Source organism: Periplaneta americana, chromosome 6 (genome assembly GCF_040183065.1).
Source record: "Periplaneta americana isolate PAMFEO1 chromosome 6, P.americana_PAMFEO1_priV1, whole genome shotgun sequence".
NCBI classification, from domain to species: Eukaryota; Metazoa; Arthropoda; class Insecta; order Blattodea; family Blattidae; genus Periplaneta; species Periplaneta americana.
Window position 1 is genome coordinate 80,744,007 of NC_091122.1, and position 25,209 is coordinate 80,769,215.

At 34.3% G+C, this 25,209-nt stretch overlaps 1 protein-coding gene and 1 long non-coding RNA gene across 5 annotated transcripts in view; one reads left to right on the plus strand and one right to left on the minus strand.

Annotated features, from left to right (window-relative positions):
• The first annotated feature begins 3,219 nt into the window (after positions 1–3,219).
• Positions 3,220–25,209, plus strand: part of LOC138701460 (E3 ubiquitin-protein ligase SHPRH) — a 444,559-nt gene continuing 422,569 nt past the window's right edge. For 2 of the 4 annotated variants that reach the window (XM_069828345.1, XM_069828347.1), the window contains exon 1: positions 3,222–4,027. In XM_069828345.1, the coding sequence (XP_069684446.1) occupies positions 3,538–4,027 (490 nt within the window). In that variant the 5' untranslated portion in view covers positions 3,222–3,537. Of the gene's footprint in view, positions 4,028–25,209 lie in introns of all 4 variants that reach the window. The other 2 variants (XM_069828349.1, XM_069828346.1) reach the window with 2 other exon arrangements.
• On the minus strand, positions 20,280–22,363 carry LOC138702208 (uncharacterized). Its single transcript, XR_011332804.1, has 3 exons — positions 21,344–22,363; positions 21,044–21,255; positions 20,280–20,462 (listed from the first exon to the last, which is right to left on the minus strand). It is a non-coding gene; the product is annotated as an uncharacterized lncRNA (long non-coding RNA).

Here is a 25,209-nt window from a genome sequence, read left to right on the forward strand (position 1 = left end):
TGTGTCAAAGACGTTTTATAGTATAACCTAGACTCACTACGAGCGCTGTTCCTAGACCAAAAATTTAACACTTTCGCGCATCTCCATCTTGAGGGTGAGTGCCATGTGATTACAATATGTTTACATCACAATTCCGCCTAATTTGAAATAACATAGAAGGTTATTCAGTATTATTGAATATGTTAGAAGTAAGTGCGTATTAATTTAATCAATAGTGTGTGTATATAGTGTTTATATAGTTTACTGTAAATGAATCGTTCTCCTGTGATATACGTGAAATCACAGTGTAGGCCTACTATTGTGTCTATACAAATAGTGTTTATATAGTCTTTTACACATTGGACAGTTTTTGGGCTCATGTTCGGTGCCCGTGGCACGATCCCACGTGAAACTTTAAATCAACTTAAACAATATAAAATTTCTGATGCAACGATTGATGCCATAGGATCTCACGTATTAAAATCATCCTTAGCTATAATTAGTAATCATTTGTACCCAACAAAATTTTTATTGTAAATGATTTCCTACGTTTTCTTATCTTAATGTTTTTTTCTTTTTCTTTCCAAGTGTCACAAAATTGTTTTGTTTACTTATTATCCTTCATGAATTGAAGAGTAGGCCGATCTATCGAACCCTTATTTAGGGCGGCTTTTGTTTATACAAATTATCTATTTTCTTTGTTATAAGTGGAACCATCGTGTGCTCTTGTGCTGCATACAACTGTACAAATAGTGTATTTAGTTTTATCGTACTCCTATATAAATTACGTAAGTGGAATTATGGTTCATAGTTGTGCCGCATACAACTGTACGAATCGACGTAAGAAGGATTCGAAAATATCTTTTCACAAGTAAGTTAGTTACATATATTATATTAGGATATTGTAAAATGACTGAGAACATTAGTACATATTTATTGTGTTAATAGAAGAGAATGTTTTATAGCAGTAAGCGCAAACTTTCTTTTTAGGTTTCCATTGCAAAAGCCTGAGCTTCTCAGTTAATGGTTATCTCCTGTTAAACGCGATAAATTTATACCATCAATTCACCACCAGTATTGCTTTGCACAAGAAGATAGTTAGACAACATCTCTCTAAATCAATTTTATTTATGAATCAATAGGTGAGTGCAAAATAAATCTAGTTAAGTATTTTCATACTATCTAGATATGGCCTAGTTACAATATTTTGAAATTCTTGCACATATTCGATTTAATAATAACAGTTGATGCATTTCCTTGTTTATTGAAATATTTATTATTAGGCCTAAGCAAAATGCACACAGTGTGCAAGATTAAGTTAATGTCCTAACTCGATTAATTAAATATTTCAGGAACTCCATCGGTACAGATTTGATGAATTGTGTAAATATGTATAGGCCTAATAACGGAGAGAAGAATTTTTAATTGACAGTTTTAGCATAAGTGCTTAATATTTGTTGTTCACAAAGATGACGATTACTGACTGACAGTTCCAGTTTCTTCAATTATTTGCTGTTGTAGACTACTATAGGAATGCAGGTGATTACGTTTCACTGTTTATATTTGTTTTTATCCTTGTTACTCTTTTAGCTTATATTTGGTTGTTTTTTATGGTATAGTAATAAATCTTAGTGTCTTTTGCGGTTGCGTTCTATCAGCATTACTTTTCGTCCGCTATTTTTCACGACCGCAAGATGCACACAATGTGCAAGATTAAGTTAATGTTCTCACTCGGTTATTGAAATATATTTCAGGAAGCCCATCCTACGGATATGATGAATTATGTAAATAGAAATACACCCAAGTCACAAAGTCGACGAAGATTATTGACTGACAGTTGCAGGATTAATATTTTTGATTATTTGATGTTATACCACAAGAATGCAGGTAATTACGTTTTACTATTTATATTTGTCTTTATCCTTGTTACTCTTAGGCTCATGTTTGGTTGTTTTTATGTTATATAGTAATAAATCTTAGTTTGTTTTTATGGCGGCGAGCGATCGCTTCAATTTGGGTCCAGTCATACCTTCTGCGCATCTGGCAGTGTGGGGACTTGGTTTGTGGTACTATAAATATTGTAAGAAAAAGAGGTCAGAGTTATCCTTCTTCCGAAAGATCCAGGAAGGTGAGTTTATAAAGTTTAATATATACTTTATGAAAATAATATATAAACCTTATGTATTTCACATTTCAATAGTGGAAGGAAGGTGTTAACTTTTTCAAAAGAATACGATATCGAAAGTACAATACATTTTATCGTCTGCTGGGGAAAGGGTCTGTGATGAGACGATAGTAGCGATCCTCTTGGTGAGCAACTATCTATGTTTGCATAGTTAGTAATTATTGAGCTTCGTGACTGTATATATTAGACTTTGGTAGCGCCTTTTGTGTGAACAGACTCGCAACGTCCAATTGTAACTTTTGCAGCATCGGGTTGCGCAGCACGAAAAGTAGCGTGCAACGCGCTACTTTTGGCTTACGTGTGAACACGACACGCAACTTTTGCAGGTGCAGTACGAAAGTTGCACAGCAAAAGTAGCGACGTGTGACCGTGCCGTTTTGTAATAACTAGATGGCAGCATAGTAAACCTGACAAAAGTTGTTACCGTTAAAACCTATAAGGCCGAGTAATCTGTGTATATATGATATATAGTCCCGTCGCTCTAATTTCCGGCAGCCAATCGCGATGCAGGTCGGCTACATTTATCTATGCCATTAAACGTGTGCGTCTTGTGATTCGCTGAGGAAGACGTTATTCATTTCTTAAGGCTCGATAAATACTTAATATAATCGCCCGCCATTTTGGGTCTTTCGTTGGAGTTCGCAGAAAGCACACGAAGACGTTATTTGCCGCTCAATTATTTGCTGAATTACAGTGTGTTTGATTTATTAGCATAGGAGCTACGACATGATAATGTTTAACGGTGTGACAAATAGGTTCCTCGTATGGTAGCTCGGCAACGAAAGAACAAAAATGGCGAACGTTACTACCTACCTAGACTTTATAGAGCCTTCACTTCCTAAGACGTAAGCAAAGATGAGGAGTCACGCCGGGAATAATAAGAGCGTCGCGACTTTAGGATATGATCTACGGTATTATTAATTGTAATGCCTGCGATCATATGAAAATTCAGGGATTGGCGACATTGGGCTATAGTAGCGCGTCAATACGGCGACTTCACCTAACAACAATCTGGCCACTCTGGTCAGAACATAGATAAATAACAGAAGATATTAGTCAATCATGGACATCTGTAAATAAGCTACATAATAACAACAAGAGAGCAGTATAGATGTTGGGATAATAGTTTTAAATCTATTAATTTTTGTGTTCAACTGGTTTACGAATTCATTTAGCAGTGAATTCGATTAGGCGCTGTTGTCTTTTGGCGTTGCCACGAGGCAATAATAATAATCTGTGCAGACGATATTTTACATAGTTTATTGGCAGTAATCTGCTAGATGACAGAAAGACGCTGTTGTGTAGGTTAGCTTAAACTGGTTAGGTACAATGTTTCTACCGGAATTGATAGCGTGAAACACAAGTTTAATAAAATGGTTAAAAGAAAGTCTGTTCTTCCCCAACGCCTTTGCGATGACCGCAGGTCTGAGTTAACTTGGGATTTGGCTAATAAAGACGATCCATTGTTAGGTGAGGTTAGTAACATTGATGTCAGCCATTGTTCAGGGCTTCTATTTCAGGAAAATGATCATATAACGAAAAATAAAACCAACAATAAGCGTCCGCGTAGCAAATCACAACGGGAGGAAGAAGTGACTGATAAATATTTGAAGGATCTCTTAGCAGATTGTGCATTTTACTTGAAACTTGAAAAGAGCCTAAAATTGGATAAGAGTGAGCGTACTTTTCATCTGGGAACTATATCACTGACTATAAAAACAAACAGCAAGATATTTCCGAAGGATGGTGAATACTGGTTATATGTTAGCGAGTTTCCAGATCGAAGTTTGCTCTACAGTGAATGTTGTAATGATGTTGCGTATTTTCTTATAGACGGAACTTTGGATTTCCAGTTTTATTCAGGTATGTACGTATTTCACAGTTACTATTTGCTACCTTGACTTGATATATTTTAATTGCATATAGGTCTATATGTTGCTATTTTAATGTTAGAAGTCAAAATCTACAAGTGGCCACACTGTTAAGCAATAGGCTATTTGGAAATCATTTATTTATTTTCACACTTAAAGTTTGAAAGTCATGGCCTTGTGAACGAGCATTTCAAAATCAGTGTTATAGGTGTAAGTGTAGGCCTAATGTTGCACCACAGTCAAGTATATACAGTCACGAAGCTTGAGTTTATGAGGCTACTAGGAACAATAGACTGTGCAGGTACTATTTCGCATTGTCTGTAATGAGGCGATAGTAGCGATCCTAGTGGTTAGCAACTATCTATGGATGCATATTTACTACGTATTGAGCTTCGTGACTGTCTATACTAGACTGTGGTTGCACTTTATGGTGAATGTTACTTATGTCCCGCCCACTATAGGAGACATAGGGCAGTTTTACACTAATTCTAAACATATTTAGTATAACTTGTTGTAGATATCTCAGTCATGACAACCTCATACAATATCCTATCAATTGAATAATCGATCTTGCTACGTACAACATAATTATATTATATTATTACCCATTTCAGCGAGTACTGACGACCACTGCAAAACACGACAATTTGGTCCAGGAAGCATTTTCTTTTGGCACAAGGATGATTTATGTAACATGTTAATAAATTATTTTTTTAAATACCGGTACATTTTTTAATATAATTTGGTCCAGGGAGCATTCTCTTTTGGCACAAGGATGATTTATGTAACATGTTTCTAAATTATTAGTCTTTTAAATACCGGTACATTCTTTAATAAATCACTGAAAAACAAATGTGAATATAGGGATATGGAGTGAGTACGAAATTATTATTATTTTTTGGCGCATCATTTTTACGTAAATAACAACAAATAAAAACTAACATGCCACATATTTTAAGAAATACAGGAAACAAGCATGAATATTATTCACTATTCTTAATGATCTTGGGATAGAAAAAAAAACGTATGGAATAGAAATTACATACAATTAATGTGCGTGTAATAGACAATAAGCAAACCGTCTTCGATTAATCATTTCAAAACAACGTGAATATAGCGTGGATTGTGTAGGAAAATAATTTTTTTATATGTTGCTCCCAATGTGCATGAAAACAAATGACAATTAACATGGCATATAAACACTATTTGAAGAAAGATAGGAGATATTAAGTAATATTCAGCGTTCTTAATGATCTTTAGATGGAAAATAACAATGAAATATGTATAAAATAGAAATTACATACAAGTGAGCATATAAAAAACGGTAAGTAGAATCATATCTGATTAATAAGCTTAAATTACTCCAGGTTTAGTGTAAGAGTGGTCTATATCTAACGATGTCTCCCAGCAAATTACTTAATTCATAAAAATAAAAAACAATTGTATTAGAAGATTGAATTTGTTTATTTTCTCTGAAACTTTCCAAATATCTGTTAGGCAGTCTTTTACATTAATTGCCGAAAATTGGTTTATAGCGTAGCATTGGCAGTGATAAAAGTGTGAAATATTCGTTCAGTGGGTGGTGGATACTCTACATTGACCCACTTTATTATTATTCCTAATGACTGTATTTGCTTCAGAGAGATCTAAGTGAGTTACCGCACTACCACAGTGTGTTACTTGTGCTGTGGTGTTATGCAACGAGCACAGATGACGTAGAGCAGACAAAAGCATACAGCCCCCCACCTTTTTTTTTTCTGCTTTGAATATTTCCCATTGCTTCACTGGCTTCTGTGAGACGTATACAGTGATAAAGAAGTAGTTTTAATCTGCAGCCACAAATACTTTCAACATAAAAACCGTTTGATACCGGTACTTACCTGTACGGTGTGTTCTTATGTATGCAATATTGCAGGTCCCTCAACTTGTTACAAATATTACACTCGAGAGGTTCAGGATGCAATACGGGGAAATAGGCCATTTCCTTGATATGTCCTGGATCTCTCACATGTTATATTGGTAATTAGTAACAAGTAGTGGGGAAGTGTCTACCTACAACAGTGCATTAGAATAAACAGGTAAGTATCAAACGATTTTTATGTTGAAAGTATTTGTGACTGCAAAACTAAAATCATATGTTTATCACTATATACATCACACAGAAACCAGTGAAGCCAAAGAAAACTGCCTCCTTTTGTGTAGCTTTTCTCAAAAAATGGTTCTGGATTGCAGCACTGTAGAGTTGGACCGTTTATGTTCATGAACATCAAAAAAGATATAGGCCTATTAGAAACTGCAAGAGATATAACCAAGGACTCATGCTACAGAATGCGCGCTGGTTCGAATCCACATGGGGGAAGAAATTTGCTCATGAAATTTGCCTGGGAGTGTCGCCTTGTCGTGGCAGAGGGGCTCAGTAACCGATGATCCAGATGTCTGAGCCAGGGAGCGTAAGCTGCTGGCCAGAAAGAGGTGAGGGGAAGCGAAGAACACTCACAATGGATAGATGGGACTCGTAAGTCATGGAAGACGACTCGTCTAGGAGAAAAACCTCTGAAATAAAATCCCTTACCCAGGATTAAGGGTGAAGTCTCTAACGGTCCAAGGTGAGCAGGGAGCGATCCTCCCCATGGGGCTGAAACATTGGGAAGCTGGGTCAGAAGCTTTAAGATGGCAGCCCCGTCACTGACCTTACCCTGTGTGGCACTCGTAACGCAACCAGGGGACATTTAATTACTGATAAACATTAAGGAAATAGCCAGACGGAAAATAATATGACAACCAAAGCTAGGAAAAAGGACAAACGATTAGGAATAATGAATAGAGTAAATCTTGCCAGCTGGAATGTGAGGGGACTGTCACATAAAGAATTATAATTGGAAAATGAACTGAAGAAAATGAATATAGTTATAGCAATAGCTACAGAAACAAAAAAGAAATTAAAGAGTACAAAAGACTTAAGTGAATATATAATGTTTTATAGTGGACTAACTTACCACAAAATAAAAGAGCCACATCTGGAGTTGCAATTTTATTAAAACAAAGTTGGAAAAGAAGAATTCATAGCTACAACTTTATAATTGATAGAATAATTAACTTACCGGTAAGGATACTATTTCAAAGAAAATATATGACAATAATAGGAATATATGCACCCGAAGAAGGAAGAAAAGAGACAGCATAGAATTTTATGACCTATTGCAGGAGCACTTAAATTCGGTGAATGAAACAGATTACTTAGTGGTATGTGGTGATTTCAGTGCACGAGTGGGAAACCAACCAGTCGGTAAAATCCTAGGAACAAATGGTGAAAATGTTTTAAATGAAAATGGAAAGTCCTTAATTAATTTTGCTACGTTTAATGAATTGAAGACTACAAATACATTTTTTAAACATAAAAATATTCATAAATACACATGGAGCGCAAGAGGAACAAAATCCATTATAGATTATGTGCTCACCAATACGGAACTATCTCTGCAAATAATGGATACAAGAACATATAGAGGATGTGATATATATTCCGATCATTATATGGTTAAATCAACAATAATCGAGAAAGCAAATTGGATAAATACGAAAAACAAAACTCAACAAGCCAATAAAAGCTGCTACAAAGTACACCTCCTACAACAAGAGAGTATTAGGAAATTATACTCAGATAGACTGAAACAATATATGGATCACAGAGCTGTAAATTTAAATATAAATCAGGAATGGGAAGAATTAAAAAATACCAACTTAAAAGTGGCAGATGAAGTTTTGGGTAAGAGAAAGAAAGAAGGACCAAGAAAAGGACTGAAAATATGGAATGAAGAAATAGAGAAAACAATAAAAGATAAGTAAGAAGCATACCTGAAATGGATACAATCAAAGTCACCTGCAGATAGAAGTGAATATAAAAGGAAATGTGCCATAGTAAAGAAAGAAGTAAGAAAATTGAACAGAGAAAGTTGGGACAAATATATATCCAACATAGAGTGCGACGTACATGCATCTCAAGGAAAGGCTTACAAAATAATGAACCACTTAAACAAATCAGAAAGAGATACGGCAATTATTAACAATATAAAAGAAGAGGATTGGTTACAACATTATAAAGATATTTGGACAAATGCAACAGAAATAGACATTGATCCATATACCGACGAAATTGAAACCGTAGATTTAATTACATACTGGGAATTAGATGAAATGTTCAAAAATTCTAAAAATAGGAAAGCCCTGGGAGGAAATGGGATGAATTTAGAGCTCCTTAAGTATTTACCGTTTGAATTTAAATATAGACTTCTAGATATTATGAATTTATGTTGGAAAACATACAGGATACCTGAGGAATGGCTGGAGGGAAAAATATTTTCAATTTTTAAAAAAGGAAATAGACATGAATGCACAAAATATAGAGGAATAAACCTTTTGAATTCAGCTTATAAGATATATGCAAAAATAGTGACGAGAAGAATAAATGTAATTAATGAAGCTCTGCTGAAAGAAGAACAATGTGGATTCAGGAAGGGACGTTCTTGTTCAGACTGTGTATTTATAATGCAACAACTTATACAAAAAAGAAGAGAATTCAACCTGCCAACATATATCCTATTCATAGATTATGAGAAGGCATTTGATAGTGTTATAATAAATAAACTATGGAATATAATGGAAAATAAAGGATACCCAAAACATATACTTAAGGTGATTCAGAGTCTGTATAGGAAAACATATATAAGTATAGAAAATGGAGAAGGAATTACGAATAGTATGGTGGCAATAAACCAGGGAGTGAAACAGGGATGCCCATTGTCACCAGCAATTTTTAATGTATATATAGACGCAGTCATTGAAGAATGGCAAAGTATTTTAACAGAACATTTTATAGTCGGCAAAGAGAGCATAGATACTCTTTTGTTTGCCGATGATCAAGTGATTTTCAGTAATTCAGAAGACGGTTTGCAAATAGCAACAAATAAGTTATTAAGAGTTATTAAAGAGTTATCCTCAACAAAAACTAAAGCAGTGGGCTTTCTGGGGACTAGGCATTTAAGGACCAAAATAGTAATAGAGGATAAAATAATTGAGCAGGTGAGTAGTTTTAATTATTTGGGCTGCAACGTATCCTATTGCGAAAATAACGATGTTAACAACAAAATAAATAAATTCCAGAGAATGTGCGGTACAATAAAAAGAACTTTATCCCGGAAAACACTATAAGAGACCCAACTAAAATTCTATGAAGTAATGGCAGTCCCTGTTATTATGTATGGCAGTGAAAGCTGGGCATTGACTCGATCAGAAAGAAGAAGGATAGAGGCTGCAGAGATGAGATTTCTGAGATCAGTGGCACAGATCAGCACAGACATAAGGACGGAACTGGAAATTTTCAACTTAAACGACAGATTAGCAAGACAAAAGAAAAACTGGAAAGAACATATATTAAGGATGAATGAAGACAGATTCCCAAAAAAAATACTGAACTACAGACCGGAAGGAAGGAGGAATGTCGGAAGACCCCGCAATAGGTGGGAGGACACTTTCCAAGAGGAAGGAACTGGCCACCAGGCCTAAACCTTGAAGATGATGATGATGATGATGATGATGATGATGATATTTTGGCCAGTGTATGGGACCGGTGCCCACCCAGCATCGTGATGCACTTGGGGAGCCATGATAGGTTTCACAAACCAGCTATAACAGCTAATCACACGATACCGCCATTCTGGTTGGATGATCGTCCACCTCTGTTTCGGCATATGGACGTGAGGCCAGCAGCCAGCTGGTCGGTCTTGGCCCTTAAAAGTGCTGTAGTGCCATGGATTTTTTTTTTAAGAGATGATATAAGATCAGTACAGATCTCCATGTACAAAATTTAGGCACCCATACACTGTATTGCTCAATATAGGCAAAATTTTCTCTTCCCCCATATGGTTCATTCAAAGATTCTAGGTTCTCATACAATGTATGGCCTTCTTGACAGCACTGGACAAAAGCATCATTGGACAGAGTGAAGCTGCTTTGATGGACTTGACGCCATCTTGTTGCTACCAAAACATTGCAAAATAGCTAAGACTATGTTAAGATCTTATGATAATAGGAATTCCATATGTCCCTAATTTTCTGAAGGAGTCACAGTTTCTTTTTTGTTTCGTAACACAGAATCGATAAGCACATATTTTTTTTTAGCAAAAATTGGAAAAGTGTCATCAATAAATCACATAGGCTACATAGGCCTACATAAATACATACCAGTTGTTTAAGTTGACAGCTCTTCAAAATGCAGTATGGTATTTAAAAAAAAAAGAAAACACTTTGACCTTATTTTATCATTGGTCCAATAAAAATGCTAACCTACAATAATTACTCGTACTTTGATAGGTTGATCCATTTGCTTTGAGTTAATAATGCAACTGGTTACTTAATGTATAATATCATCTCTTCCTTTTGCCAGTATTTCGTATAGATGTTTGTTTTGTTTAGAGAAAATGGAATCCCCTTAACCGTATAAAAATTTTATGCTCTTCGTTAAAATTGTTTTGCTATAGCATTTGTAGGGGACATAATCAAGTTGACAAGAACCTTATTTTTCAAATGAAAAAAGGCGCCCTAAATAAGGTTTCATAAGGGTTAAAATGTTACCATAGTTACTGCATTATTATTGATGTTTGCAAATGGAAGTAACATATGAAGTAGAAGATTTCAGAAATATTTAAAATAATTTCTACTAATTGCTGGTTGCAATTCTTTCTTTAGTATCTATGTAAAATGAAATGCATAGAAAAAACTAAAATGAAAGAATTTATAGCCAAATGTCATTTAACTAATACATAATATAAATACCGGTATTATTTAACTTATTTAGGAAAATTATTGTTTCACTTGTGTTTCTTCATGCTGTAAACTACTGTATAACATACCTGTATTTATTATAGTACAGGCAGAATTAATAGGCGGGTTTTTGGTTTGGTACGGAAACAACTCACTCCACACTTTCTCTAGCGGTTTATGACCTGAACAAAGAGACCTTTCCGTTGCTCCGTTCGAATGTTAGTTATTGACAAATGCTCGTCTGTAATACTACTGTGCTGCAGTATGTTCGTAAATACAATGTATCTCATTATAAATAGTATTTTTAAACAGTTACTAATCATCCGAGTACTGTAATTGCTATCATGTCTCATCGGGCCCTGATATCAGAAGCCTTACTAAAGGTGTTATTTATCAACTTCACTGTTCCTTGAAAGAACTGTGAGGACATTAAAAATGTCCTGTCATCAATGCAGACAGTCACTGTCAAAGGCCAGTGGCGCTTCTTTACGATCGGTCCAGAGAATTTGTGCAAAAGGGAGAAGAATAGCAGTAAAACAATGATCCTATGGAGCCTAATTTTACATTTAAATTACTAATATATTTTTTTAGCTATTGTAACATTTTATTTTATGTTATATGATGTTGTTTATTTAAGACATTAACAATGGAAAATTGTTTCATTACTTAGATAGTTGAAGACCATTATTAAGTTAATTTAATTTTTTTAGAAATTGTTCACGGAAAACATAAATTTCTTAATTGGTATGCTAATTATATCTCTGTCAAATGGAGTATTATATTGTAGTCTACTACATATTCTTAACTGCTAAAATTTTAGGAGTCCAGTGTTAGTTATAATTAGATAAAATACATTACGTTTGGGAATAAAATATTATTAGGATCATAAAATGAAATATTATTTAATAACTTGTCAATAATACATTAACTTGAGTAGATATAACTGTCATTGGCGACTATTTTATCGACTTTTTTTCAGCGAATATTTGCTGTTTCAACACATCTTATATTGAATTGTTGATGGACTTCAATAATAGGCTACAGACGTATAAACAAAACTGATTGAAACTCACTGTATAGAATCAGAATAGTGCTGAGTGCCCAATTTATAAAACGATTTTTTGTGTCATACTTATTATGTTATTTATTTTATTAAGCTAAGCCATTTGTAAGTGTGCTCGTTCATGTTGTAATAATATACATATTCCAAAATCAGTAAACAGACATTAATATTTTGTACTTTAATTTTTAGTTTTATCGTGATTTATAAAGTTGGTAAGTATAGTGCATAAACATTATTTAGTATTTACTATTTCAACACAACATTCTGAAAATACATAAATACAAAATATTTGTGTAATGCTAAATATTTGATTTATATAGGTTTACATTACACTTTATTACATTTGTGAAATAGCTTAACTTGCGAAATATTATAATGATAATATTGAGTAAAGAACGTAGGTCCTGTTTGTAATTATTACAAATTACGTTATTATTTTATTTATTTTCTAAGTTTTCCTGTAGCGAAAAAGTATCAATGGAGGAGAAAGTTATTTGGGACAGGACCATACACCAAGCAGGTTGTGAGGGGTGTAGGAGTTGGGGTAGTCAAGTAGGGGTTCGCCAGACCCGCCGATTTCTTCTGCCCCTAGTATAGTAGGAGGATCGTTTTGACTGAAGTATATCGTCTTCTTCAGTTACTTCATCTTGACTGATATTTATTATTCAATAATATCATAGTTTTCAGTTTAATAGTAGTTCCACAGTACTGTATATGGTAATACAGTACTCATAAAGTGAATATGACAAGGATGATGTTAATGACTTTTAAATGATTTAGTTCTGTAAAATAATATCCCAATTTTTTGTAATATGATTATTTATTCTGGTCAATCTTCAATATTGCCCCACACCACACATGGAACTGACGCCTGATTCAAATTTATTTATGGGATGGGTTAGATGGGTTAATTGAGGGGATAGCTAAGTGACATTAAGTCGAGTATGTGACGTGGTTAGTGAGTTAGTTGAGGGCATTATTTAAGTGATGTAAGACTGAGGAATTGTGTAGTGTGGGGAGATACCGAAGTTTCACCTTTATTCTTTATATTTTTATTGCATTCAGTTGAAGAGAAACCTAGCTACACCAAATGCTGGCTTTTCTATAACATGCGACACTGAAAGTTTCAATTTGGGTTAAGTTAGGTTAGCTTCGCTCGTAAATGCTTAAGTATGCAAAGCCTATGTTTTATTTTGTGGTATCGTGATTATAAAAATTAATTGCAATAATAGCAATACATTATTCCTTTCTCTTAATCAGACTAATGCACGAACAATATGATTCTAACCTAGGCTAAATCATTACATAATAAATACATTCCACGCATACATATTTATACATTTAGGTGCAAAGTTACCTATTCCAGAAATTTTCTTTGAAAATCCATTTGTGTAGTCATACGCAGCACATGTAGGCATCTGGAAATTAGTTGAGTTATGAATAAAACGACGATGTAACACCACAGTCAACTGTCCATGTGCTAAGCAGGAGCTAATGTTTTGGGAGCATCATGATGGCAACTGTCCCCAAGTGCGGCTTCACCTCCAAACTGCTTTTGTCTTCTGTGTTCGTTGGTGTTATGCAAATGGTCACTGGAAAATAAGTTATACCGGTACTTCAAACTAAATAAATGCCATTTTATGATATATATTACTGGAGAAAAAAACTTACTTCACTTACAGATACTAGTAGGTGGGGAATTACTGGAAATGACCATAACTGTCAACGATTTAGGCATATTATTCATACATAGGCTATATTTGAACTTGTATGTCGTTTTCTTAAACTTGTAGGATTTATCTGTAGATATCCCATAGGGTCTATATGACTATAGGATATCGGTAGTATGTTTACGAGAATTTATGTTGGCTAGATTGGAGAATGGGGTGATGTTATAAGATTGACGTCATTGGTTAGTGTGGTTACTTTTTGTTTTTTAGGGTAAGTATATAGGTGGCTGTGGATTCCAGTGGTTGGGTTGGTGCATGTATAAATTTTATTAGTGGTTGGTATTGCTGAAGTTTGAATAAAAGAATCTTGATATACACAAAATCCTCTTCATAAGATTGTTTAAAAATTCTATTTCTTTTCATTATTTAGGCCTATATCAAACCTTGAATTTTGCAGTATTATATGAAAATTGAATATTAAGCCACCGGCGTGGCTCGGTCGGTTAAGACGCTTGCTTTCCATTCTGAAGTTGTGCTCAGGCGCGGGTTCGATCTCCGCTTGGACTGAATATCTGGTTGGGTTTTTTCCGAGGTTTTTCCCAATCGTAAGGTGAATGCCAGGTCACAGTATAAAGAAGATACAGTAGAGACAACTCTTGTCAGCACCTTTGATGTTGTTGGTACTAAAATCAAGCTCAGGGAGGTCTAGTTCTCAATGAATCCAACCATGTCGCTAGTATCGGCAGAGCTAACAGCTGATTTTAGCGATCAGCTGTTCAAACATGCTAAATTTTCAGATGAAACTTTGTATTAATTGTTATAATTACTCCTTTGTTCTATAGTGATATTTGTGTCTTATTATGTAGGTCTAATGAAAATTCACTATATACTATAGCGAAGTGCTTACCATTTATTCTCTTTCTTCATATCCATTGCATTTCATCTTGGATCATAATATGTTGTAAAATACATACATCAGGGAAACATTTAATAAATAAACAAAAATTCGAGGTAACCTGTTCTAATTAAAAATGTGTAGGCTACTATTGTAGGCACAAAGAGAGCCTAATAATTATCTACTGCAACTTTTATCACATAACTACGTAATCCTTAAATCATTATGGTGTGCTACACTTGGAGGACAATGCTTAATTGGCAACAGTTAAATCCCGATAATTTCTTTCACTTTTCCTTTGCTGTAATAAGGCTACGTTTGAATTACAATATTCTTACCTTCTTCCATTTTCGTAAAAGCTATATTGCAGTAACATATTTGAATTAACAAATTCTTACCTTCTTCCATTCTCGTAAAGGATTTTTTATAGTCAGTAATACAAATTCTTAACACCATAGCTAGTCACAAGAATCCTACACCAAACCCTAATTACGTCTTATAATTTTATAAGAGTCGAACTCAAGAAATAATTCCCTTACAAAGCTGGCTTATTACTATGGGCAAAAATCATTATGTATGTAAATTTTGACATTTTTTAACTCCTTCATATGCATAGTAATTACTTAGGCCTATCTCTATACAATCTTCGAACCCAGGAAATAATGCACTCACGGAGTTCAAACTATGGCATGTTACTACACGGGCAAGTCAGTGCTCATATCAATTTTTCTATCTTTTCAATCACTCTTTCACAGCTAGATCCAAGAGCTAGTCCCATTGCTCTAATTTCCGGCAGCCAATCACGTTGCAGATCGGCTACATTTAAACATGTGCGTCTTGTAATTCGCTGATGAAGAAGTCATGCATTTCCTAAGGCTCGATAAATACTTAATATAATCGCCCGCCATTTTGGCTCTTTTGTTGGCGTTCGCAGAAAGCACACAAGGATGTTATTTGCTGCTCAATTATTTGCTGAATTACAGTGCGTTTGATTTATTATCATAGGATCTACGACATGATAATGTTTAACGGTTTGGCAAATAGATCCCTCGTCTGGTAGCTCAGCAATGAAAGAACAAAAATGGCGAACGATACTACCTACCTAGATTTTATAGAGCCTTCACTTCCTAAGACGTATAGTCGACACAACATATGATGAGGTACCAAATAATCAAACATGGCTGCACTTCAGTGCTACCAACCTTGAACGTAAAGCACTAATGTTAATAATGTTCATGGCTTAAACTACCTTATTTTTCTCTTATGCCGCAATAAGTTCTTCTTAAAACTATATTACATTCATTCCTATTTTTATTTTTCATTTATTTTGGTACACACATTCCTCTTTGAAACCTGATCAGCAAGAATTTCAATAAACATATAAGTAAAATAGTAGATAGCCTAATTATATTAAATTGCCCTATTTTTTTTCAAGGGCATCATCCCAGAAGGGCATATGAGCAAAACTGCACCTTTACATTAGAACCATTTAAATATAGAATAATTATTCTATCCTTGTTTACATAACAAGGTACATTTCTGATCTGTCCTCATGCCCATTGTAATTAACAAACGTTAGTTCAAACATAAAGTTTCTATTGAAATATTTCAATAACCCTGCATTTGTTCATGCGCCCTTTTGGTATGATATCCTCGAAATATTCAATAGGGCATTGGGATTTTTGAAATTAAATAAATAACATTTTTAATAAACAGATACAGAAAATGTAAAATATCATACTTACTTTTGATTGCCAATTTTTATATAAGAAGAATTAATTTTGTATGATGGAATTTGTTTCAACCAGCAAAAGGAACAGAACTGAAATATTTGTATTATTTTAGAAATAATGGAGGGAGAAGTGTATGTGTGTGTGACATAATAACCAAACTTCTTTTTATTATATGCATATATTTATATAGAACATTATGGAATGATATTCAATCAGAATAATACAATTTTAATATTCCAGCCTTTGCCTCAGGACAAAAATAAAATAATTATAATTTTTTGACAGACATATTATGGTCCTCGAGCATTCATGTTCTTTGCACAATGTTCTAATAATTCTGAAATGGTCATATTGTCGAATTTCCAGACGTCCTCTGCTTTAACTAGTCCCTTGATCATATTCGGTGGACCTATCTTGGCATCATAAGATCCTTTGAGACTGAAAGAAAGACAGAAGTTGATTTAAGAGATGGTCAATATTAGAAGGGGATCTGTGTAGATTTTATATAAGAAAATTTGGACACAAACCCTTTTAACAGCAACAGTAAATGAATGAATTTTTTAGTCGAATTGTAGTGGACATTATGCTGACAACACTGGACTTGTCAATAAATCACGTTTTTCGGAGGAAAAATTAAAATTAGAATCAAGAAAATATGTTATACATAGTATATAAATTAACACTGCATTAATAAGATTTGTATAAAAAAATGTGACATCAAGCTCTGAAAGAGAAATGTTGAAAATAAGCCAACTTTTAACGCACATCTCAAGGACCTGGCAAGTTTTGAAGCAAAATACCACCCTCACAGAAATATATTCGTTGGGTTTTTAAATCTAGCTATATATATATATATATATATATATATATATATATATAGAAAGAAAGCAACATATGGTGGGTTTTGATATGAGATGTCTGATCATCAGAGACACATTTACTTTCCTTGACTTAGTGATGGCCTCTCATGCGCCTATCCTGCTGTATGTTATGCAATCTTCTGTCATGGATGTCGGAAGGTTGGTGTACTCAGCGAAGAGACCAACGAAATAAGCTGTACCCGTTTCTTGGAGCACCATGATAGCTAATCCCAGGAAGTGAAAATATGTTGTTAAGTCTTAAGTAGAGATGAGCTTAAACGATATTTTCAAGTATCTGTGACAACTGTGACTATGACAATTAAATATCTGTGACTTTTATCAGTGATTTTGTCACACCGATATTTTATATCGATAAGTAGCATGAATTACACCGATATTTTGTCACACCGATAAAAATTAGCAGGAAATATTGAAGAGCAGTGAAATATGAATACATTTTCTCTATACACACCACTCATCAGTGATTTATATGGGAAAATCCAACAAAGAAATTATGTACATGTACCATTAAAAATAAATACTTACCTAACTGAACTGTAACATGTCAAAAGTTAACCTCATGTACCAAGAGGTTATATTATAGATACTGAACCAGTTGATCATTTTTAAATGTAGTTGGGTATGGAGAAATTGAGGTTATATGATTATCCTAATCGTTTTAAAAATTGATCCTTTTTATTGTATATATTATAATGGATAACTTATTTTAAGTCGTGCATTAACATTATAATATTGAGTCATAGAATAAAAATTAATGAAACATAAGTATTCGGAAAAACATTGGAAAATAATTACAAAACAAAACAGTTGTTCAGACAGGGTTTTACACAAGATTAAGTGCTGGTAACCACTGGTGTTATTATTTAAATCGTGTAATAACTGCATCATTTATAATAAGATGGAGAAACTAGCTCCCGATTGCTGTTATTGTGTATCATGTCACACCGATAAAAATTAGCAGGAAATATTGAAGAGCAGTGAAATATGAATACGATTTCTCTATACACACCACTCATCAGTGATTTATATGGGAAAATCCAACAAAGAAATTATGTACATGTACCATTAACAAATAAATACTTACCTAACTGAACTGTAACATGTCAAAAGTTAACCTCATGTACCAAGAGGTTATATTATAGATACTGAACCAGTTGATCATTTTTAAATGTAGTTGGGTATGGAGAAATTGAGGTTATATGATTATCCTAATCGTTTTAAAAATTGATCCTTTTTATTGTATATAATATAATGGATAACTTATTTTAAGTCTTGCATTAACATTATAATATTGAGTCATAGAATAAAAATTAATGAAACATAAGTATTCGGAAAAACATTGGAAAATAATTACAAAACAAAACAGTTGTTCAGACAGGGTTTTACACAAGATTAAGTACTGGTAACCACTGGTGTTATTATTTAAATCGTGTAATAACTGCATCATTTATAATAAGATGGAGAAACTAGCTCCCGATTGCTGTTATTGTATCATGTCACACCGATAAAAATTAGCAGGAAATATTGAAGAGCAGTGAAATATGAATACGATTTCTCTATACACACCACTCATCAGTGATTTATATGGGAAAATCCAACAAAGAAATTATGTACATGTGCCATTAACAAATAAATACTTACCTAACTGAACTGTAACATGTCAAAAGTTAACCTCACGTACCAAGAGGTTATATTATAGATACTGAACCAGTTGATCATTTTTAAATGTAGTTGGGTATGGAGAAATTGAGGTTATATGATTATCCTAATCGTTTTAAAAATTGATCCTTTTTATTGTATATAATATAATGGATAACTTATTTTAAGTCGTGCATTAACATTATAATATTGAGTCATAGAATAAAAATTAATGAAACATAAGTATTCGGAAAAACATTGGAAAATAATTACAAAACAAAACAGTTGTTCATACAGGGTTTTACACAATATTAAGTACTGGTAACCACTGGTGTTATTATTTAAATCGTGTAATAACTGCATTGTTTATAATAAGATGGAGAAACTAGTTCCCGATTGCTGTTATTGTATCATGTGCACGCGCAAACCTACGACGTAGAGGAGAAAATATCAGTCACAGAGTACTGAATACGGAGCAGATTTCGATAACGATATTTTGTCACAGATATTTCGCGTTGTCAGTCACAGGTTTATCTGTGACAAAAAAATACCTGTGACAAAATATCGGTTTGTGAAATATCGGCCATCTCTAGTCCTAAGCAATTTCAGAATAATAGAAAAGAACACAGCTTGAAATTATCAGTAATGAGATCATACAGCCTCATTGTATTTTAAAGTACAGAAATCTGTCTATAGTTTATATTGTAAAAAAAAATAGTAGGTTGTGATATGAGGTGTCTGATATCAGAGACACTTTTACTTTCCTTGAATTAGTAGTGGCTTCTGATGCGCCTGTCCAGCTGTGGCATTGTGCAAAATGGCATGGATGGTAGAAAGGTTGGAGTATTCGAAGAGAATGATGAAATAAGACTCACCAGCTTCTTGGAGCACCATGGTACCTAATCCCTCGAAGTGAAAAATCTGTTGTTAAGTCCTAAACAATTTCTGAATAATAGGAAAGAATATAACTTGAAATTATCAGTGATGAGATTGTCCAGCCTCCTTCATCAATATTTTGAAGTATATGTGGGAGAAAGCATACTAATTGATGCAGTATATTCAATAAGTTATTTACAATGCTCTTTGTAATATGGACTTTTAAAACAACTCAGACTCAAATTGTATTTCATATGAGGGATACAAATATTAACCACTTGTTTTTTTACCTTGAAGTCCCTGGTAGAGATTCAGTAGGAGTGGCCAACACCTCTTCGTTATCTTCTGTGTCATTGTCATCAGTATCTCTAAGATCGACAATAAACTATTGAAATTCTGGCGCATTTCTCACTTCTTGATTATAATATTTCATAATTATTTTCTCTGTATGGTTTACTTCATTCTTCCATATATCTGGAGCTACCTGTATGAATACAGAATTTAGAATATTAAATATAATTAAATTAATCATAATTTATGTAAGTATACATATATAATTAATTACATATATATATATATATATATATATATATATATAAATCTATTATTGAAACCGCATTTTTTAATATGTAAAGAAAGATATGCTTGCGTTAACTACATACCTTGCTGAGTGCTTCATGCCATGCAGACTTGGCTCGATCTAAACCATGGCCTGGGTGTGAAGCTACTGTTTTGTTATAATAGTTTTTTGCCACTGACCACACAAGCTCAATTACATTAAAGAAAGAATGGTATGGAGGGAGTATCAGAACTGTGTGGCCTTCTCTTGCTAAAAGTTCATCAACAGTATGTCTGAAACAAGAATCAAAGAATCATACATTATAACAAACAAGAAACATTTTGCTAATAGCTGTCATGGTGGCCCAGTTGCTAGAGCTCTAGACTCATAATCCTGTGGACCCAGATCCCCAGCATACTCCTGATTTCCATATTGTGTTGGGCAAGCCCATGATCCAGGTGACACAAAAGTTTTATTCAGGAGCTCCAGTTCCCCTGTAGCATCCCAATAAATCACCATTCTCATCTCATCTCATTGCGAGTATAGTGTACATCAGCCTCCTATGGCACACCCTGGGTAACGACTTTGTCAGTAAATTGGTCTACACAACTCCCTTTAAATGGGTGAATGACGAACAGTCATGTATCTGCCATTATATAAAAAAATAATTTCACTAATGAATTATCATTTTAGAAAATTACCTCTTCAAATAGCTTTTATTCCTTTTGCAGAGCTGTTGCAATTCATTCTTGTTTGCATTGTCTGACACTGGTACTCCATTCTGTCTCAGCCATGTTTGCAAAAACATTGGAACATAAATAATGAAACTTAATAGCATTGTTTATCACTCAGATTGTATAGAAATAATGTTTACCATTAACTGATCTTTTCTCCATTTTGTTGTGGGTTATTCCTCTGCAGCTTTATTGTGGTACGATGCATTATCCATAACAATGATGGAAGGACCTACATCTCTCAAACCAACAATAAGCTGCCTTTCCACTCACTTCTGAAAAGTTTCACTATTCATGGCACCATGGTAATCTTGGCCAGTCTTCAAATTAGATGCAAATATTAAATCTGCACCTGTAAAAGATAAAAGATGTTTAGATTCTAGATAGAAAATATTATAATAAAAATTACTTTGCAGTATGTAGTAGCTACTGTATATTACCAGGAATAAAACCATTATAGGTTCCAGTGTGTAAGATGACCAATCTTCCTCCCTCAGCAGGCCGACGCATGACTCCCTGAACCTTACAACCAACAATAGCTGGTTTACTCCAAGAATGTGTTGCAGAGCCTATGAAATATACATGGAATGAATAATATTATAACTTATATTCCCTTCACTATCCTAAAATAGTGTTGTTATCCAATGCTCAGCTGTCTTACCAATGAAGCCACCAGTTGATTTAATAATATTGTAATAAAACTTACCATTCATAAAAATCCATGTTTCATCCAGAAAAACAACAGGCTTCGGACTCTCACTCTCCATATCCCTTACACATTCTCTTAAAAACAGGACCTCTTGAATTGGATATCTTCACTCTCTCTTACATATGTGAGACTGTCTTCTTACTTCCATTTAAAACCCATTTCTTTCAAAATCATCCTTAATGACGAAAGCGATCCTTGAAATAAATACGTACCATGGTTTTCCATTACATGGTCCAGCACCAACTTTGCTGTTACTCTTTCTCCTGCATGGAAATAAAAATAGCAATGATAAAAGATAAATTATAATAAGTGTAAAGTGTATAATGTTTCAACTTAATATAATTCTTTTAAAAATGTCACTGCCATAATTATCTTTACCTCGATTTGGTCTATCATATAAATCTTGCAATGGCTTCCTTGGAAAAATCATCAATACCAGTTACGCATCGTGGACGTTTCTTGTTTTTCCCTGGCATAGACAGTGGGTGCCTCTTTTCATATTTGGTAATAATTATGTCAACTGCACTGTACGAATGCTGTAATAAAAATATGGATATTACGAGGCTCATCCAGAAAGTAAGTTTCCCTATTTAAAAAAAAAAAAAGAACACACACTTTCAGGAAAACATTTAGTGGTACAGCAGTGTTTCAGCTATTTTTCAACATAGCCACCATCAGAATTGAGACACTTGTCGTATCGTGGAATCAACTTTTGTATCCCTCTGTCGTAGAACTCTGCCGCCTGTGAATGGAACCAGCATGTGACAGACGTCTTCAGCTCTTCATCGTTGCCAAAAAAGCTCACCGGAGGACAGGAATTTCTTGAGAGAGAGAGAGAGGGGGGGGGGGAGAGGGAGGGAGGAAGAGAGAGAGAGAGAGAGAGAGAGCTGCCGATGAATTTCAATTGGCGCAATGCTTTGTGCATGAAAGAACTTCATCACCGACCGAACCTCGCAGGCGGCAGGAGAAAGAATGAGAGCTTCCATTTCGGACCACTTCTGCCATGCTACTGGCACCAGGCGAGAGCTGTCCGGCTGGCATATGATTCATACGTCATAGATCTGTTATACATGCGCAATTGACAGGGCTAATTACGTTTACTTTCAAAGGGAAAAAAATCGGGAAACTTACTTTCTGGATGCGCCTCGTATATTAATATATTTATATTTCAAGCTTTTCATGTCTGATGTAAACAAATAATATGCTTTTTTTAAATTATTTCTATAGACATAAAGAGTACAGTAGACATATTTGAGGCAAATATTAATAATTTTATCCTTCACGTTACTGAATACTTCTTTCTTTTCTAACGAGAATATTCTTGTACATACCAAAGTGTGTCAGTAATGAGACCTGGCTGTGGTTTTTCTCATATTTATAAGCTTAAAATTTAAAAAAATTAGGTGCAGATATGGATTAAACTCCACCTCACACATTAGTTTATAATGAACTCTACATTAGGTTAGGATATAAAGTCCTTGTGTAAATATTTTGAACAGTATTATGGATGCATCCTTATGGAATAAGTCTGTGCTCATCCTGTCAAATATTATTTATAAAAACAGGTAGACATACTTACACTCACAAGAACTGCAGTTCTTTTCATTAGAGCCCCTTTGGTTAGACAGACATCTTCCTCTTCTGCTTCAGCCTTCAATTGTCTGTACATATTAACCACTGCTTCTTGTAAGCTGCTCTGCAATGAACGCCTCTTCTTTCTTGATGTACAAGTTTCTCCAACCTCTCTCCTTTTGGACATGTTGTAGGCCTAATCTTAAAATGAAATGGTTACTGTATTATAAAATATGAACTACACATTAACCTAACCTCACTCTTAATTTTATTAATTTTTATTACACTACATATTTGTAATGTTATGTAAACATTAGGCATATATTACGTAATTCTTCAAAACAGCTGAACCAAACGAAATACAATTTCCTTTTGTTTTACTGTCTTCTGTGAGATGTATAGAACTTACTTTCAACATAAAAGTCATTTGATACTTACATGCATATTCTAATGCACTGTTGGAAGTATTTATGACTGCAAACTAAAACCACGTGTCTATCACTATATACATTTCACGAAACCCAGTAAATAGTGCCTTTGGTGTAGGTTTCTGAGAAAATCCTTATATGTAAACAATGTAAATATTATATAATTCATTTTAATATGAATATTAATTGTTTTTTGTGTTCAAAGAATGATGTTACCTTCAGTAGTCACTGTTCTAAAACTGAAGTATATAACTTATTATAATACCTTAATACATATATTAGAGTGAGTCATAATACAGAACAACATTCTAATATGCATAATAATTTATTGTAATATTACAACATGTTCCAGTGGCGTGCATTCAGGGTAAGCTACTGAAGCACTGCTTCGGTAATAATATATTATGTCATTATAATCACACGATTATTCAATAATATCTAGATAAAACCGTCAGATTTCTTCAAAACGTATAAAACTTCGAGCTTAATACGTTACAGTATTGGTATGAGCATTGTGAGCGAACCAAAGCATTGTCACTTCTACTTCGGCTGAACAGCGAAGGAATTGCGCGCGCACCTCTGAGGAAGGCCACGGGCTGTGTGCGTCTGCACCCCACAATCCGAAGCGAGCATGGGTTGTGACGTCACTGTTACACGTGTCAACTAAGAGAATGCCTGCAAGAGCATGGAGACGAGTACTGTCAGTGACTCAGAACAAGACGAGCACGGAGTGAGGGGAAAGAGAGGATAATAGATTACATTACGACAACAGTGCAATACTTGTACTACTAGTGAGTGGAAACATTATTTCCGTCTACTGGTTGTACACGTATTGCACTGCTGTCATAACGTTATGTTTGCCACCCTTTCTTCTCTTCCCTTCCGCGCTCGTCTTCTCCTGAGTCACTGACTATACCTGCGTGTTGCTTTTTTTAGAGCAGTATGATGCCACACTTCGCCTCTATTTTTTTTTGTAGTGTTGTTCAGACCATCGCGCTTAGAGGCATTCTCCGTAACTTCGAGTCGCATGTGAGAGGTTGTATATAGAAAGTGTAAAGTGTATCAGTAACAGTATGTTTTCTTCAGTGTACATGCTTGTCGAATGTGTGTGAAAATGTATTAGTGTGTGAAGGTACCAGGCAGTAACTAATAATGCAATACATTATATAATATAGAACAATGTCTACATGTATTATAAAAGAGCTTGTGTTGAAGCCCTTTTCCTCTCATTCTTTCTCAGAAAAAAATGAGATAATTAAAAATGGATGGCCAGCACCAGAACTACCGAACTTGGTTCAAAAGACCAGTAAATTTACTAGACATTTTCAGTCTAATATGTATAGCAAAATGTGACTGGTTAGCCGGCAGCGCTGAGCTAAATGCAGTGTTTTGCTGGTACTATCTGTTGTTTGGAAAGGATAGAAATACTAGTTGGACCAAAACTGGGCACACGCATTTGGGCTGTCTGTTAACCACCTACGACCGTCTGTAGCTATAGTTGCTTTTGGGGAAAATAGAATAGAAACTGCACTTGATCACCAGCTTAAAAATGAAATATCTCTACACAATCAAAAGGTAAAGCAGAACAGGGACATCC